This window comes from Artemia sp. Qi Xiang Cuo, chromosome 15 (assembly GCF_049724085.1).
Source record: "Artemia sp. Qi Xiang Cuo chromosome 15, ASM4972408v1, whole genome shotgun sequence".
Classification (NCBI taxonomy): domain Eukaryota; kingdom Metazoa; phylum Arthropoda; class Branchiopoda; order Anostraca; family Artemiidae; genus Artemia; species Artemia sp. Qi Xiang Cuo.
In genome coordinates, this window is record NC_142808.1 from 56,956,754 (window position 1) to 56,974,157 (window position 17,404).

The 17,404-nt window shown below is 37.2% G+C and overlaps 1 protein-coding gene across 3 annotated transcripts in view; it reads left to right on the forward strand.

Moving 5' to 3' along the window:
• Positions 1–8,620: 8,620 nt before the first annotated feature.
• The window catches only part of LOC148943895 (zinc finger protein 704-like), a 120,816-nt gene continuing 112,032 nt past the window's right edge, over positions 8,621–17,404 (forward strand). For 2 of the 3 annotated variants that reach the window (XR_016142990.1, XM_089101637.1), the window contains exons 1-2: positions 8,624–9,226; positions 16,006–16,166. Coding sequence is in view for 2 of the 3 variants with exons in the window: in XM_089101637.1 (XP_088957763.1) it covers positions 8,867–9,226; positions 16,006–16,166 (521 nt within the window). In the remaining variant the exon portion in view is untranslated. Of the gene's footprint in view, positions 9,227–16,005; positions 16,167–17,404 lie in introns of all 3 variants that reach the window. The other variant, XM_089101638.1, reaches the window with a different exon arrangement.

Here is a 17,404-nt window from a genome sequence, read left to right on the forward strand (position 1 = left end):
TAATTTATTTTATTCAATACAGGAGAAAGCCTATAGGCTTGTAGCAATTTATTCAGTCTTTTTTATTCTTTCAATTCAAATCTTTAATTATTTTTTTTCGGTGTATCTGGATATGTGTATAAAAAATTTAGGTTTTTTTTTTCAGTTTAAACTTTGCAAACCAAGGCTCCGTTTAACGTTTAAACCAAGGCTCCAAAAATTAATTCTGATTTTTTTAAATTGGCTTAGTTTGAAACTTCCACAACCAGATTCGTCTGGTTTGGGAAGTCTGGTTGTGGTCTGGAAATTCATTTCCAGATTCTGGAAATGAATTTTTAATGCAAAAAGACGTTTAATGTATGCAGTTTTAACACTCAGCGAGCGCCGAGTTTAAAAATAAAGAACGTGTGTGATAAGTGATTAATTAAAAATTATGTAAGAACATAACCCTAAAATCTTGTAAATATAACCCTGTTATATTATAAGTTATATTCATGTTAAAATGTAGGAATTCAACCCTGACGTGTATATATCATTAAACAGCTTTTAAGTTGTTTTTTTTTATGTTTAAAATTTGTAGGACTATTTACGCTACCACGCTTAAGAATAGGGAAAAGACGTGAAGCATAAAGGACCGACTGATCACAGATAGTTGAATAACGGTTGGCCAGAGCATGATTAGTATTCTTTCGTTGGCTGGCAACAATCTTATATAATATAATATATAAGTAATATATTATATAAAAAAGTAATATAATATAACAAAAATCCTGTATATATATATATATATATATATATATATATATATATATATATATATATATATATATATATATATATATATATATATATATATATATATATATATATATATATATATATGAATGTATATTATTTAATTCATAATATAAGAATATTCTTATATAATCGGGTATAAAAAAGAATTTATTTTTCGCAAATACCAGAAACCGTCCGCTGGCGACAACTCTTTGTACCAGAGACACCAAGTCACCGAATACAGTCTACAAAAAGAATAGCGAAGCTATTACAATGAAAGGGGGGGCAGCTCAATAATGGGGGAGAAACAGGGTGATTCTGATGGTGAAGGGTGACTGGGGCAACTTGCCCCGGTCGCCATAGCTAGGGGGCCACCTCGGCTAGGGGTTGTCACTGCTGTGGCTTCTGTTTTATATTTTAGTCGGGAGGGTGGTTACCGTAATCAATTTTGGCCCGGACGCCACCAACCCTAGGAACGGTCTTGGGAATAAATTAACACTTTTTTTTTATTTTGTTACAGGCTGCATAAACCTAAATAGATTATTAATTTGTGATATAGGTTTAAGTAAAAATTAAAAATAATAATAACTAATTTATAATTATTATAGCTATTATTGCTTTGATTAAAATACAAAATATAATTATGATTGTTATAAGACTGCACTCAATAAATTTGTTTTCTAAAGAACCCATAAAAAATATCATCCATTCAGAAAGGACGCCTCATGCAAATACTCAGGCCAACAGCAGTATTAATTCCTAATTAATACTTAGAATTAGTTTCGATATTATTTTTAATTATTATTTTAATTTGGCATGAAATTTATATGAATTGCAAAATAAGCTAATATATACAGTAGTAATTAGGTGTTCTGGACCAGCAACAATTCAGTTTAATTGACCAGTCAGTCTGTAAATCCATTGCCACCCCCCCCCACCCCACCCCAATATTTTGACTAGTGGAGCCTCCGGTCAGATTTATAAATAGAAACAATTGTGGATGACCACAGCGCCAATAAGGGATCCCATGAAACTTTTATGATTAAGCAATTCTAATGACGATGTTAGGGGTTTCAAAGTGCCCTAGGCAATCTTTGTAGAAGGGTAACAAGTGGTATCGAGACAAACAAGATTTTCCCAAGTTATTATTGCTGTTACTGGTAAATATGGCTTCAGGGTAGGGCTGTATCCAGAGGGAGGGAGGAGGGCTACCCAGTTTGAACCTGGGTAATATATGAATTGCGAAAGAAGCTAATATATAGAGCATTAATTAGGTCTGTTTGTTCAGATAACTCATGCTGGCAGTGTATCCACTAGCCGGTATTTTCGAGGTTTTCCCGAAAGAAATTTTTCTTTTGGGAAAAGAAATTTTAGTCAATTTTTCGAGAAATTTCGGAGAACCCAATTTTCTCTCAGGGAAATTTCAAGAAACCCAGGAAAGTTTGGGTACATATTTTTGTTTATGCGTTGGCGACACGATATTCGACTAAGACTGTTTTGGTCTGATCACAAAAACAGGGTTTGTCGTGTTGGTAACTATTAAAGCCACCAATAATATACGGACTATTGTAGGAATTACATAATTGAATTTGCGTTATGTTATTTTAGGAAATACATAGGGCTGTCATGGGTATGTTTTTGTGGTCCCCTTCATTGCTAGCAATTGTTGGCAACTCCTTTGTTGATAACAGATGTGCTTTATAAGAAATTTTTGGACTGTGGTTGGCCGAACCTCATCGTTGGGCTTGAAATATAAAAATCCAGTTCTCAATGTGGATTAGAAACAAACTGTAGTATATCTTTGTTCTGAGAACCAATCTTTAGTAGGGGGGGGGGGTATCTTTACTGAATTTTTAGGAAGAAAATAGAATGAAATCACACCATAGAGTTGCTTTAATCCTTCAATTATAGGATATATCCTCTAACACACCCTCAAACTTCCTGAAAGGGGGGCTTTGTCAATCCTGAAAGGATTGGGATGGAGGAGGAGAGTGCGTTGCTTTGTTGACCTTAGGTGGCTTGGTGCTGCGGTGAGTCATTAGTAGTAGTATATATCCTCAAACTTATGGGGAAAATATTATAACACATTGGGAACAAATAAGTGTTGACATGGATTGCTCTAGCCAAGTTCTGCCATTTAAATTTTCTGCTTATGTAGCACATCCGTGATATTAAAACCAGCTGAGAACCTAAATGAGTGATAGAGTCTGGCGTTTTTTTGTTTTTCTTTTCGTTTCACCAAATGTGACCAGGGCAGATACAGAATTAAGATTTGGGTACCAGCAAGCATTTAGCTCCTCCATTCTTATTTTCCGCCCCTCCAACCATATAGCTATCGCAACTTTTGTTGTCATTTTATTGCACCCCCCCCCTGGAGCGGCCCTGAGTGTGAGAGGCATGGCCCATCTCTGGAAATCATTCTTGGTTCAGTTAAATACGGATATCAAAATATTACTCTTTTCAATTCTGATTAAAAAATGACATTCTGAAGCTGAGCCAATCTAATGCCAGAAATATTTTTAATTCGGATATATTGCTCAATCTTGCTGATCAAAAGTTTACATTTTGTTTATACTTTTGTATAAACAAAAGTTTATACAAAAGTATAAACTTTATAAAAGTTTATAAAGCCCATAAAAGCTAGGAAACAAATCCTCCCGGGGAAACTGTGCTGCTGTTGAGAAAGAACAGAATGCTTAACCTGTCATCAGAGGCGTCCCGAGACTCATTTCATTGGGGGGGGGGGGTCTTCATAAAGTTTACCGAATCGCTACCTGATTTATGCCGAATTTTCTGCAGAAATACCGTTGAATGCCAAAACCGTTGAAGGGGCGGCGCGCCCCTCCACCCCCCTCGGGACGCCCCTGCCTGCCATGGCCTCGGATGAAAACAAGCTTTGTTTTCATTCCAAATGAAAATGACGCCTAGGCCTCATATTGTCCTTTTTAAATTTATCATAAATTGATGATGATATTTTAATAGAAAAAGAACGAGATATATTTCCATGTCTTGGAATTTTGATTGTTCGTTAATTTTGGAAAAAAAGACCTGTTAATTGGGCGGGAAAAAAAGTTTGAAAGTGGTTTTGGCAAAAGTGGATGGGTGATTTTCTAACTTTGGACGAATTTAGATCAACATAAGGCAAGTAATAGCCAATCTTGTTTTATTCATCTTGCCCTACTTCGCTAGTCTATATATGAAGATATTTGTTGCAAATAAATAAAATAATTTGCGAACCGTAAGAAATATTAGCAGTTATGGAACCTCTACGAATGTTTATAGCATTGAAACTATCCGCTTTTTGGAGCGTTCATGCTTCAGAGCCATATTTGACCACTGTCATCACTGTAGCTTCTAATATTATAATCTTGGTTTGCAGACTTATCTTCCTATTCTTCCAGACTTCTTTTAACTGTGAAAAAACACCCTGAGCCTTGGCTATTCTATTTTTAACATCTTCACTGCTCCCACCATCTTTACTAATAATACTACCAAGGTAAATGAAGCTGCCCACATGATCAATCTTTTCATTACCCTAACGTTACCTTTTCGTTACCTTTTCATTACCGTTTCATTACCTTTTCATTACCATTACCCTTCATTACCTAACGTCACCTTTTCATCTTCACTTATTCCTAACCTTAGTGACTTAGTCTTCTTGACTTTAATTTTCAAACCTATTCTAGCACCCTGAACTCGCAAAACCTCTAAAAGTTCATTCATTTTGCTCACACTTTCATCTAGGATGCTTAAATCATCAGCATAAACGCTTGTAAACAAAACAGGTTTACGCACAACCGCACCGCCAATGATGTATCTCGTGTGTTTATCTGGCAAGTTGGGTTGTAGTCAATGGCTTAGCCACATTATAGTCACACTAAGGGGCTTCACATATGGGGTACCCCCCCCCCCCCCCCACACACAATTTTTTCAGCTAGTTGGTAAAAAGAAATGCGACGCGCAAATAATGGCACGAAGCGCCCCTAATTTATGGCCTGCTTTTGTCTTTTTTAGGTCTGATAGAAAGAATGGCGTAAAAGCTATTAAAAAAGATAACTGTCTCAATAGATAAAAAAGACGGAGTAATTTTAAATACAACAATATCACACAAATAAGTCGGTTAAAATGAGGAGTCAGTTGGTAAAATTCATTGTCCCCCTTCCCCATTGTCACATTTATAGACAAAAACAGAATTGTGGATGATCACAAAGCTAATCCTTGTGGTCTCATCCATAAGGGATCTCATCCGTGATTTGATTGGTTGCGCTATGTTCCGCTTTGAAGTGAAACATTTATGACTGATCAATTATAGTGAAGGTTTAGGGGTTCAAAGTGCCCCGGGCAGTCTTTGCAGAAGGGTGCCAAGCGGCCTTGATATAAACAAGACTTTCCAAAATTATCTTTGTAAATATTGGGTATAAGTGAAAATCCAGTCACTAGAAAAATTTCATTAAAAAAAGTCACTTAAAAAATGTCTTTTTTAAATATTTGGAGTTGGAGCCAATTTTCCCAAATCAAGGGAAAACTGGAAAAATGATCCATATATGACCATATAGGCAAAGATATACTAAAGAAAACTGACCTGTTTCTCTGGATACTTGAATTATACAGGCTTATCTTAGTTTTGACAAGACTTATTTGCAGAAACTAAATTTAAGCTGGGGGGGGGGGCAAACTGAGGTCTGGGGGGTCAAACTTGGGTCTGGAGGGGGCAGTTGTCCACCTGCCACATAGCAAATTACGCCTCTGATGTTGGGGAGGATTTTGAACTAAATTTAAAAATACTATGGGCATCCATGTTGTCTAAAGAGTTTATCTGCAATATCTCGGGAAAGGCTAAGGGTATGATGTTCAAACTTTTAGGGTATGTTGAACTAAATAAAAATATATTGGGCATACAGGCTATCAGAAGGTCGTATCTGCAATGTCTCAGGAGTGGCTAAGGGTTTCAAGTTCAAACTTTCAGAGAATGTCAAATCAAATCAACAGCCACTATATACATTCAGTCTGTCAAAAGGGTGATCTGCAGTATCTCAGGACAGCTAAAGTTTTTAGTTGAAACTTTCAGGGCATGTTGAACTAAATCAAAAACACTGTGCATTCACGTTGTCAAAAGTACGTATCTGCAATATCTCAGCCACGACTAAGGGTATATATTAATGTATTACGGGACCCAGTTGAAATTTTGTGGGAATTTTGGGTGGGGGGATCAAGTATATTCTTAATTTTAACTTAGGAGGGCCAAGAGGAAATAATCAAGGACAACAAATGTTTGAATAAAATGTGTTTGTGTTGGTTCTTAATATGGATCGTCCTTTTTTATCTCAAAATTTTTATCTTAATTTTTTTTTGCTTAAAATTTCAGGCAATCGAAAAACCTCAATTAAACTTTCAGAAACAACGAAATATCAAACGAAAACAAATCTGATTGCATTGGTTTTTGACGTACTATTTTTTATGCTAATTTTTTAACGATAAATCACAACTCTTGACATTAAATCAAAGATTCGCAGAAACAAAGTAAAATAATAGATCAAATTTGAAACGTACAGTAATCACCAGCAATGAATAAATGAGTGAACCTAAAACGAACAGAAACCATGCACAATGATTCCCTCTTTCTTATTGGGGGAGGGAATTTCCTTTAGTAACGAAATTACTGATAAAAAGTAGAGATGGGCTGTTTATAAACCCAGAAAATTGTGGAACGGTTATTCGAATATTTGATGCAAACTTTAAAATATGAACAATTTGGAATAATTGTGGGGGGGGGGGGGGTTAATTGCCCCTCCTATTCTCTCCTAGGTTTCAAAAAAATACATTTTGTATTCTATTGAAAAAGGTCGAAAAACAACAAAATTGTCTCCCTCTTAGTTTTTGAAAAATATATTTTTGGTATCTTCTTGAAAAGATTGAGAAAATCCTTACACTCTCCCTACATTGCCATGAATTGGTGGCTCTAGCAGTGGGGGTTGGGGGCCTAGATTTCTCCTAAAAGCTATAAAAAAGAAGTTTTCATCACTATTTTTCGATGAAAACCTGTAAAAAGTCCTATGTGAATTGGTGGCTATGGCACTGGTCCTATGTGAATTGGTGGCTATGGCACTGGTCCTATGTGAATTGGTGGCTATGGCACTGGTCCTATGTGAATTGGTGGCTATGGCACTGGTCCTATGTGAATTGGTGGCTATGGCACTGGTCCTATGTGAATTGGTGGCTATGGCACTGGTCCTATGTGAATTGGTGGCTATGGCACTGGGGGGTGGCGGGTCTAAACTCCCGAAAAGTTATTTAAAAAACATCATTTCTCGAAAAAAATCTGAAAAAAACCAGTTTTTTTTAAACTCTTAATTCGAATTCGAGAGCATTTGTTTTCATGATAATAAAGCCGAAGGTCAAGCAACTACAGAGGTCAATGCTGGTCGAACAAAGCACAAAACAATCCCTCATTACTATTTGCAGCAACTACCAGTAGGACTTTGTGTATCTTCACCAAAACGGTTTGAAGATAGCCTTACCCCCCCCCCCCCCCGCTTACATTGTCGTGAATCGGCACGTCTGGTACTGAAGAGGGTTCTAACCTCCCTGAATATTTATTAACAAAGGTTTTAAATAATAAATTTGTACCCACCAAAATTTTTGAAAAAGTTCATTTTTTTGTATATAAGAAAGATTGAAAAAACCATTGCCTTTCCCCTACATTTTCATGAATTGCCACTTTTGACACGGGGGGGGGGGGGGGTTAAAACCACCTGAAAAGTGATCTAATTACCTTTTTTCGAGAAAAGTTCCAATTTATTTAATTCTACAATCTAATTAGTGAACATATGTTTTCTTGATAAAATGCGCAATATAGCCTAAGGCTTAGCTATTACAGAGGTCAATGTTGATAGAACAAAGGAAAACCCAATAAGTCATTATTTGCAGCATTTGCTAGTAACTCCGGAAAAGATGAGGAAAATTGCACCCCCCCCCCCCTCAGATTTTTAAAAGCCCATTTTTTTGCAAATAACTGCCTCCTCCCTACATTTTGGTGAATTGGCACCTCTGGTGCCGGGAGGAGGCCCAAACCCCTGAAAAGCTATTAAAAATTACATTTTCATTACCATTTTCAAGAAAAAAGCGCAATTTTATTAATTCTGCAAACTAACTAGGGAGCATTTGAATTCCCGATAAAATGCGCAATAAGACTAAGCTCCTCCCAAAAATTTCGAGATTTGACATTTTTGGCGCTTGGAGGAGGTCCAAACCCCCTGAAGAGCTATTAAAAATTAAATTTTCATTACCATTTTCAAGAAAAAGCGCAATTTATTTAATTCTGCAAACTAATTAGTCAGCATATGTTTTCTCGATAAAGTACGCAATAAGCTTAAGGTTAAGTAATTACAGAGATGAATGTTGGTACTTGGTAGAACAAAGTACAGCGCAATCATGGGCGTTGGGAGGGGGGCATAGAGGGGCTCCTGCCCCCCCCCCCGAGACCGTCAAATTTACATTAAATATTGCTGAAAAAGCAGATGGTTTGGAAAAAGCAGTTGATAAAACTCCATCACGCTATCGACTGCCCCCTAGACAATATGCTGCCTATGCCCATGAGCGCAATAACTCATTATTTGCAGGAATCGCTTGTAACTCTGAAAAAAGGAAGAAAATTGCATCCCTCCCTCTAGATTTTAAAATATCTATTTTTATAAATAATTGCCTCCTCTCAACATTTTTGTGATTTGGCGCTTGGAGGAGGCCCAAATCCCTGAGAAGTTATTAAAAATTAGATTTTCATTACCATTTTTAGGAAAAAGTTCAATTTATTTAATTCTGCAAACTAATTAGTGAGCATTTGTTTTCTCGATAAAGTACGCAATAAGCCTAAGGTTAAGTAATTACAGAGGTCAATGTTGATAGAACAAAGGACAACGCAATCACTCATTATTTGCGGCTCAACCTTGCAGGTTGGACGCGTGTGCATTTACCGGGTTCTCTGTCAAACTGCGCTGGCGCAAATTGTGGAGATTCGGTAAATAGAAAAACCGGCCGGCATTTTTGGCTAGTACGCAATTCGGAAACAGGTCCCGTGACGTGAAGAGATAGTGACTTCTAGAGTGCGTAGGAAATGTCGATGGGGCGTAGAATAGCAAAACGTTCTATTGTTGGCACTCGTGTTAGTGCTCCAGATAAATTAAGTGGTATTTTTCTTACTGGTGTGATACAAGCCATGACTACCACAGAAAGTGGCCCTGGTAGGTCAATAACTAAATATTCAGTAAGGTTTGATAGTGGCAGTTTGCCACCGCAGGAATATTTTAAACATCAAATGGTTGGGCCGGGGTTTCAGAATGTGACAGAAGTGGGGGTTTTAAAACCAGGCCAGATTGTGTATTGGACCCATCAAGGACGAGAAGTGGTTGGGACTGTTGCGAGGCAAGTTTCTGCTGATGAGGTGGTGATTAGAAGCCATTGGAATTCTCCATCTGTGAGTACCTTTTTTTCTGTTTTTATTACCATTTAGGCCTATGCAAGGAAATTATTTGGTGGGGGTCTGTCTTGTTAAAATAAAAAATTACTCTAAAAGAGTAGAACCATAATTTGAATGGGGCGCTACCATTTCAACTAACCGTCAGAAGCACTAACCGTTATAACGTCTAAAAAATGTATCAGTTTATATAATAGTAATAAGTATATAATAGTTTAGAAACAAATTCTGGCTATATATTTGCACGTCAAGGGGGAGGGTGTAAAGCATGGCATATATTAAATACGTGACCTAACCTAGATACCTTTTCCCCTCTAAACCCTAAAAAACTAGTTTAATATTCGTCTGTATATTTGCACGTCAGGGGGGGGGGGTAAAGCATAGACTAGCAGATATTAAATGCGTACCAAAACCTTTATACCTTTTCCCCCCTAAACCCCAAAAAACTAAAGTTTAAAAATTTTAGAGGTCAAGACGTTTAGTGGTTATGACGGATTTTGTCGATGTCCTGTCGTTAGTGCTCCTGACGGTTAGATGTTATGGCGCCTTCCCTTGAATCGTGAGGTCCTGTTGACCGGCTTTGAGGCCCCCCAGACCCGTGTCTCACTTCCAGGCTGGATTTAGGCTACCTGCTTTTGGGTATTAGGCCTAGTCTATAAGTTTTCAGTGGCTCTCCGAATGCATCGAGATGCCGGCATTTCTTAGAATTCAGTTGAACATTCAGTTATGTAACATTTCCTAATAAATTGGTCATAAGTGGCTTGTCATAAGTAGCCTAGTAACGAAATCTAAGTCAAAAAGTGCCTACCTAGATCAAGGATATACATAGGTGGGGGGCCTTCCCCTACTCTTGGAATCCGAAATGTCTTCGAATTTCTGGCCACTTCTTATTCAGGTTATCAAATAACATTTGGTACACACTCGAGAAGTGAAGTTAGGTTAATCCAAACCTAATGAAATATACAGAAATACGATGAAAATACCATGCTTTAGTAACCAAATTATATATTAATCAGGGTATTTGGTAAATGATATTATTCAGTTTCAAATAAAGTGAATATACCATTCGATGTCTTTTTTTATGCTGAGTACGAATATAACAACCATTTCTATCGGAAATGAATTCTAGCCCCCCCCCCCCCGATATATGTAAATTCATGATATATTTGCACATATGGGGGTGGGGGTTATGTTCGGTTAAGGGGGAGGGGGGACTGAAAATCATTTCCGATAGAAATGATTATTATATTCGTAATCAGCATAAAAAAAGGCATCGAATGGTGTATTCACTTTATTCCTAATTCAATAATATGATTCGGTATATATTTACCGGGTATTTAATTGCACATACAGGGGGATAGAGGTACAATAAATCTCAAATTTAGCTCTATAGTCAGAAACTCGAACTTACCTCTGTAGTTAGAATTGCATCCTGAATCCAAATTTATCATTCATTTGCGTCAATATGAGCCTTACCTCATCCCCCCTTGTGGGCAAATATATACTAATATACATATAACCTAGCTTATTTCAGTGAACTAAAGCTAATTGTCTGCGAATAGAGAATGGGGTACTCTTGCCTTATATGGGCCTTTCTAAAAAGACCTAGTTGTAAATGCCCTGAAATATTCCCCTTAGGTGTATATCAACTACTTGTCTAGGAAAACTAACACCACTCAAATGATGAAAACAATGAATAAATTATGTAACAATTGGCTTCAGAAAATCCTTCTATCCGACGTTTATAATCGTTTTGGGCAATTAAAAAAAGCCGGTTGCTCTTTGAAAACTAACGGTATCTCAGACGGGATTTATTCTAATAGCGGGACTTCCCCGGAATGATGACGTCATGATTGGGAAAAAGCAAGAAAAAAATCAATAATGGATGCTTCATCAGACCAATGCTGTCAACGTGGTAGGATCAACATTGAAGAATAGATAGATTTAGTCAACCAATAAATTTAAATAATGTCAATGCTACCGCAGTGGGATTGATTCTGCTTGGTAAAACAGTAGTTCGATATCAGCTGCAGCAACCCACCTAAGGGGTGGGAATTTTATTCCCTTGATGGGATTTTGTGAAAGCGCCTCCATGATAATCGAAATAATAAGCAATAAAAGTAAATATGTCATAGATCTCCTCCCCCTCCCCCCCAACACAAGGATCTATGGTTGAGAATGCAGGAAGATAGATAGATAGCTACTTTATTTCTATATTAAATCAGTGACTGGTATCGTTTAAGGAAAGCACGCACACTCTAAGAACAAAGCAATGACGAACGAAACGGGTCTCTCTGTGCCTAATATTAGGGCTGTTCTTTTATTCATCTATGTGCTACGATCTTACATGTTTTGACAAAGAACGCTTCAAAGTGAAATCTTAGCACTAAGATCTTACATCTTATGGCGTTCTTTTGCAAACGTCTTTCATCATTCTGCTCTGATCAGCGGTCTAAGAACAATAATGAGGGTATACATCGTCAAAATTCTCTCATCGTTGTCCTATATGGCAGAACAGTGGCAGTCTTCACACTTTTTGCTAACATCAGTGAGCTGTAAGATCTTAGAACAAAGATGAGTTGAAAGAACGGAAATCTTTGCAGAAAGATGTGAGAACTTAGATGTAAGATGTTAGTGCAAAAGAACGGGCCTAATTCAACACAGTGGCAAATCCGAATCGGTCACCAAGTGAAAGTGTTTTTGAAATTAGACTCATCCTGGTCTTCAAGATAAAGAATAAAGAAAAACCAGTTTTTTTTGCGTTGCATTTTGGTCCAACAACCATTTGGCAACGAATTGTTATTTTCGTCTCATCTCTATTCAAACCTGTTTTCTTTTTTGAACATAAATTATATTATAATATGGGCGATACGTACTATTTTGAAACGCAGAATTATACTAAAATAAATGCAAAGAGGAGAATAATTGCGCATATTCTGGGTTTATTTATGGTTAACTGTCTAAAAATGACAAGATATTGATTATGAAAAATGACCAAGCCTTAGACTATGTTGAGCAGTTTAGTTGATGAGAAAATTTAGGATTTGAAGATTTATTTGGTGGAAAAATATAAAAAAGTTGCATTTTGAGACAACTCAGAATCAGGCATGTACTCAGTTTCTCAGTGAGAAGGGGCCAGGTGGTGGGACAGTAATAACAAACGAGCTTTATGTGATGATTTGAACAGGAGCGCCAATTTAGGGGAGGGGCCAAAATCTTGAAAAATACCTTTCTTTTTGTATTTTCATTGAAAGTTTTGAAGAAAACCAAAATTACGGTACAATCCCATTACATGGGTCTCTCGGCTTAATCACTATAGACTGGCAATGATAAAACTCGTTTTGTGACGTCTTAACTGTTGTAGAGCAGGCAATGATTTTAATTGCGTATACGATATTAAACTATGGTTTTTTGGATTTTAGGGGGGGAAGGTACATGGGGGCCCATATGGGGTGGGAGGGCTCTTGCCCCCCCCCCTGGCTGAATGATGCTGCCTTATTTTTATATTTTTGTTCTGAGATTTCTATTATATAGCATTAAAAGTAGCAATTAGACGAAGTTTGCCCCCCCTGGAATTCAGCTTATGGGCGCCCATGGGAAGCTACCTAGGTTAGGTTACGTATTTAATATATGCAATGTTTTACCCCCCACCCCATCCCCCTAATGTGCAAATATATAGCCCAAATTTGTTTCTAAACTATTGTATATTCATCCTATTTTAGTTTGTTTCATTAGCATTAACCAAACTTAACTATTTAGAAAGGCCCATATAATGGGATTGTACCAAAATTACTTACCCATAAGCTCTGAAAATGTTTTTCTATCTTCGTTTTGAAAAATCCTTGTCCCTACCCCCCCCCCCGGATTTTCTGAATGGGCGCCCCTAGTTCACCGTTGTAGCGACAACTGGCACCTAGTAAAGAACAAACCGCGACCCATAGTAACCAGAAATGAATAAACACAAAAAAACAAACTGTCAAGTGAATGAAATGCCATAAGATTTCAATTAATTTTAAGGTACTCTCCAATTATATGGTCCTTTCTAAAAATTCAAGTTTGGTTAATTCTAATGAAATAAAATAAAATAGGATGAATATATAATAGTTGGTAAACAAATTTGGGCTATATATTTGCATATTAAGGGGGGGGGGGGTAAAGCAGTGCATATATTAAATAATTAATCTAACCAAACCTAGGTACCTTCCCCCCCCCCCTAAAAAAACCTAAAAGTTTAAATATCGTATACGCAATGGAAACCACGCTATGCATTCCATTACTTTATAGAGGTGTCTCGAATTAACCCGTCAAAAACGAGTATATATATATATATATATATATATATATATATATATATATATATATATATATATATATATATATATATATATATATATATATATATATATATATATATATATATATATATATATATATATATATATATATATATATATATATATATATATATATATATATATATATATATATATATATATATATATATATATATATATATATATGTAATATGTATATTGCCCCGTTGATCATCCCTTTGAGACCATCTTAGCAAACACTTTATTGCTGGAATCTGAAAAGTGGGTAAATATCTGGGGGGTACCCACATTCCTCAACCTAGTTTATATCTCAGAACGCCACGTATGCCACATAGTTCGGCCACGCTTGGCACAATGTCGGCCATGTTTTGCACAGTTTACGCCATGCTTGGCAAACTTCCGCCACATGGTGTACGTGATTCCTAAAAGTGGGCGTAAGATTTGATATACGACCTATAGGTTTAACAGCACCATTTCCTTTATAGGGGTTAAGGGAGAGTGACCAGGGTGTCGCGGCGAAACCTGAAGAAAATACCATTTCCCCCTTTTTTAAGCAAATCCCTATCACAAATTACATGTTTAACGACTTACGTGTAAGAAGTCAACTCAACTCCAAAACCAAGTGATCAAACGAAACTCCCCCCCCCCCCCCCAATTAAAAGCGGTGATATCGAATAGGTCAACTCAAGCCCAAAAACTGCGCCGTGTGAATATCTGTTTTACAAGGTGATAGGGGATGTTCCAAGCGGTTCTTTGGATCAATTATTTTTGGAAGGGGAAAACCATAATTCTTTTGACAGTTATATAGGCTATCTTGCTAAGCCTCATACTGCTATTGAAGGGGCACCCCCTTTCGGAAATCCCGTACACCAGATGGCACGTACCAAGGGCGGCGGAAGTGCACAATCATTGCAGAAACTGTGCCAAAAACCGTGAAACCCTGAAGCACACGTGGCGTTCAGAAATGTGCATGTGGCGGTAACTGGGCGCCCCCTCGACTACATTTTTAGTACCTGTGTAGAATCCGATAAACACGCGAGAAGTGAAGTTTCGTTAATGCTAATGAAATAAAACAAAATAGGATGAAATTATAAGTTCAGAAACGCATTTGGGATATATATTTGCACATTAGGGGGAGGGGGGAACGTAGCATATATTCAATACGTACCCTAACCTAACCCAACCTAGGTAGCCTACCTTTTATTCACCCTAAACCCCCAAAAAACTAAAGTTTAACTATAGTTCCCGGAGTGAAAAACCCTTTATTTTAAAGCGTCTAGGCATTACCCGATGAAATGCCTATCTGATCTTCGATAAATTGTTGCGTGTTTGTCGGATTCTACACAAGCATCCATTTCTTTCGATTCAATAGGCCCGTTCTTTTGTACTAAGATCTTACATCTAAGATCTCACATCTTTCCGCAAAGATTTCCGTTCTTTCAACTCACCTTTGTTCTAAGATCTTACAGCTCACTGATGTTAGCAAAAAGTGGGAAAGACGCCATCTTTCTGCCATATAGAACAACGATGAGAGAACTTTGATCATACTCACCATTGTTCTTAGACCGCTGATCAGAGCAGAACGATGAAAGACGTTTGCAAAAGAACGCCATAAGATGTAATATCATAGCACATAGATGAGTAAAAGAACGGCCCTATTCTTTTGACAATCAAGGTTTTCTATCGAGTTTCATATATTGCCATGACCGCTTTTAAACTCTGTGTTTGCGCTGTGGACTGATTTCTGCGTGACCATATGAGTCCCAGGGTTCGATACCATCTTGATTTGCATGAAGATTATGCTGCCCCAGACAACAAGAAGTTTTTAAGTGTGCCCAAAACAAATGGGCTTATCTAACACTCTTTTTTAGAAAATTAGGCCGTGCTTCTAAGAGCACTAGTGGGCTTTTATCCAATTGTTGGGGTTCTTGCGTTGGTTTCTACTACTACTACTAACAACTCGAGCAGCACCAAGCCACCTGAGGGCAACACACTTACGCACGCTCTTCCTCCATCCTAATCTATTCAAAGCCTTCCTCTTTACACCCTCCCAGGAAGTTTCCGTTTCCTTTAAATCTTTTATTATGACATACTCCCACCCCAATCGCGGATGACCTGTTTTCCGTTTAGTCTTATATGGTTGGCCGAAAAGGACAACCATATAGGTCTGTCTTCCTTCATCCACTAATCGTACCCTGTCATCTCAACCTTTCTTTCATTATAGCCCTAGGTCTATCAATTAGGCCTAAAATGGGCCCAGGGGTAAAGAATATTTATTTTTTGTCCTTATCATTCCAGTCAGGCCTAGTTCAGCTCATACTTTTCCCTTATAATAAAAGACCGTATTTTGTGTTCTTGGGAGGTTGGTGAATTTTTTTTTCAATTATAAGTGTTTTGCACTTTCGTTTGGCTTCAAATGCCTGACAAGTTTCTTTAATTTTTCAGGGTCACATTGAAACGAAGAAAAGTTTAGAAGAGATTCGCCTTATTGAGTCCAGAAAATCTGCCCGCTTAGCAGATTCGGACACTGTCAACTATGCAAAATTAGCCGATTCCTGTGATCGAAAAAGGTCTTCCACGTCATGGATTGACGTACCCAATTCTAGGTATGTCCCTCCCTCGTTTCTCTGTATATTGTATAGCTTTATTAGGGAGTAACAGGGGACTGAACTTCGCTCCCTGAAAATAAACAGAAATAAAAAAAATTCTCAGAATAACTTTAACTAGATTAAAACGTTATATTATTGTATAGAAATTAATATGTATTATTTAATTATATTAGCAAGATCAATAAATCAATGGCATGCTCCTCCCCCTACATTCTCGGGATTTTTCTTGTACCTTCATTAAACAAGAATCCCTCCCCTATATTTTCGTGAATTCGTGCCCTTAACCATGTAAAGGAAAAACAAACTTACTTTACTGAAAATCCAGTCCAAAATAACTATATCTTGAGTTGAATACTATCACTCTATTGCTATTGTACAGTTCAGTTGACCTGTTCCGTCACATAACATTAAGCAAGGGGTCTAATTTATTCAGCAAGCGCTGCATACACATTTGATTAACCCAGTCCCCTATCACATCAGCGCAGTCAAACAGTTCGTGGTAACGAACTGTAAGTAAGGAGCGACCCGACTCCATAGTAACCGAAACTCTAAAAACCGGTATTTTGATACCCATAGATACATCAATAGAATCAGACTTTTATGCTGATTTCAAATATATAAGTTTCATTAAGTTTAGTTTTACCCATCTAAAGTTACGCGCCTGAGAAAATTTGCCTTATTTTCGAAAAAAGAGGAAACACCCCAAAAAGTCATAGAACCCTAATGAAAATCACACCATCGGATTCAGCCTATCAGAAAATTCTACTGCGGAAGTTTTATGCTCCTATCTGCAAAAATGGGGAATTTTGTAGTTTTTGTCAGAAGAAAGATCACGGATGGGTGTTCATTTTTTTTTTTTTTTTTGGTTTTTTTTTTTTTTCAAGGAGTGATCGTATCGATCCAGTGGTTCTAGAACATCGTGAGAGGACTCATTTGAACGGAAATCAAAAGTTCTAATGCCCTTTTTAAGTGACTAAAAAATTGGAGGGCAACTAGGCCCCCTCCCACACTCATGTTTTCCCAAAGTCACCCAATAAAAATATTGAGATAGCCATTTTGTTCAGCATAGTCGAAAATATTATTACTATGTCTCTGAGGATAACTTAATCCCCCACAGTTCCCAGGGGAAGGGCAGGAAGTTATGAACTTTGCCCATTGTTTACATATAGTATTGGTTAATGGGAAGCATAAAGACGTTTCAGGAGGGATTTTTTTCTGATGGGGGGTGTCAGAGG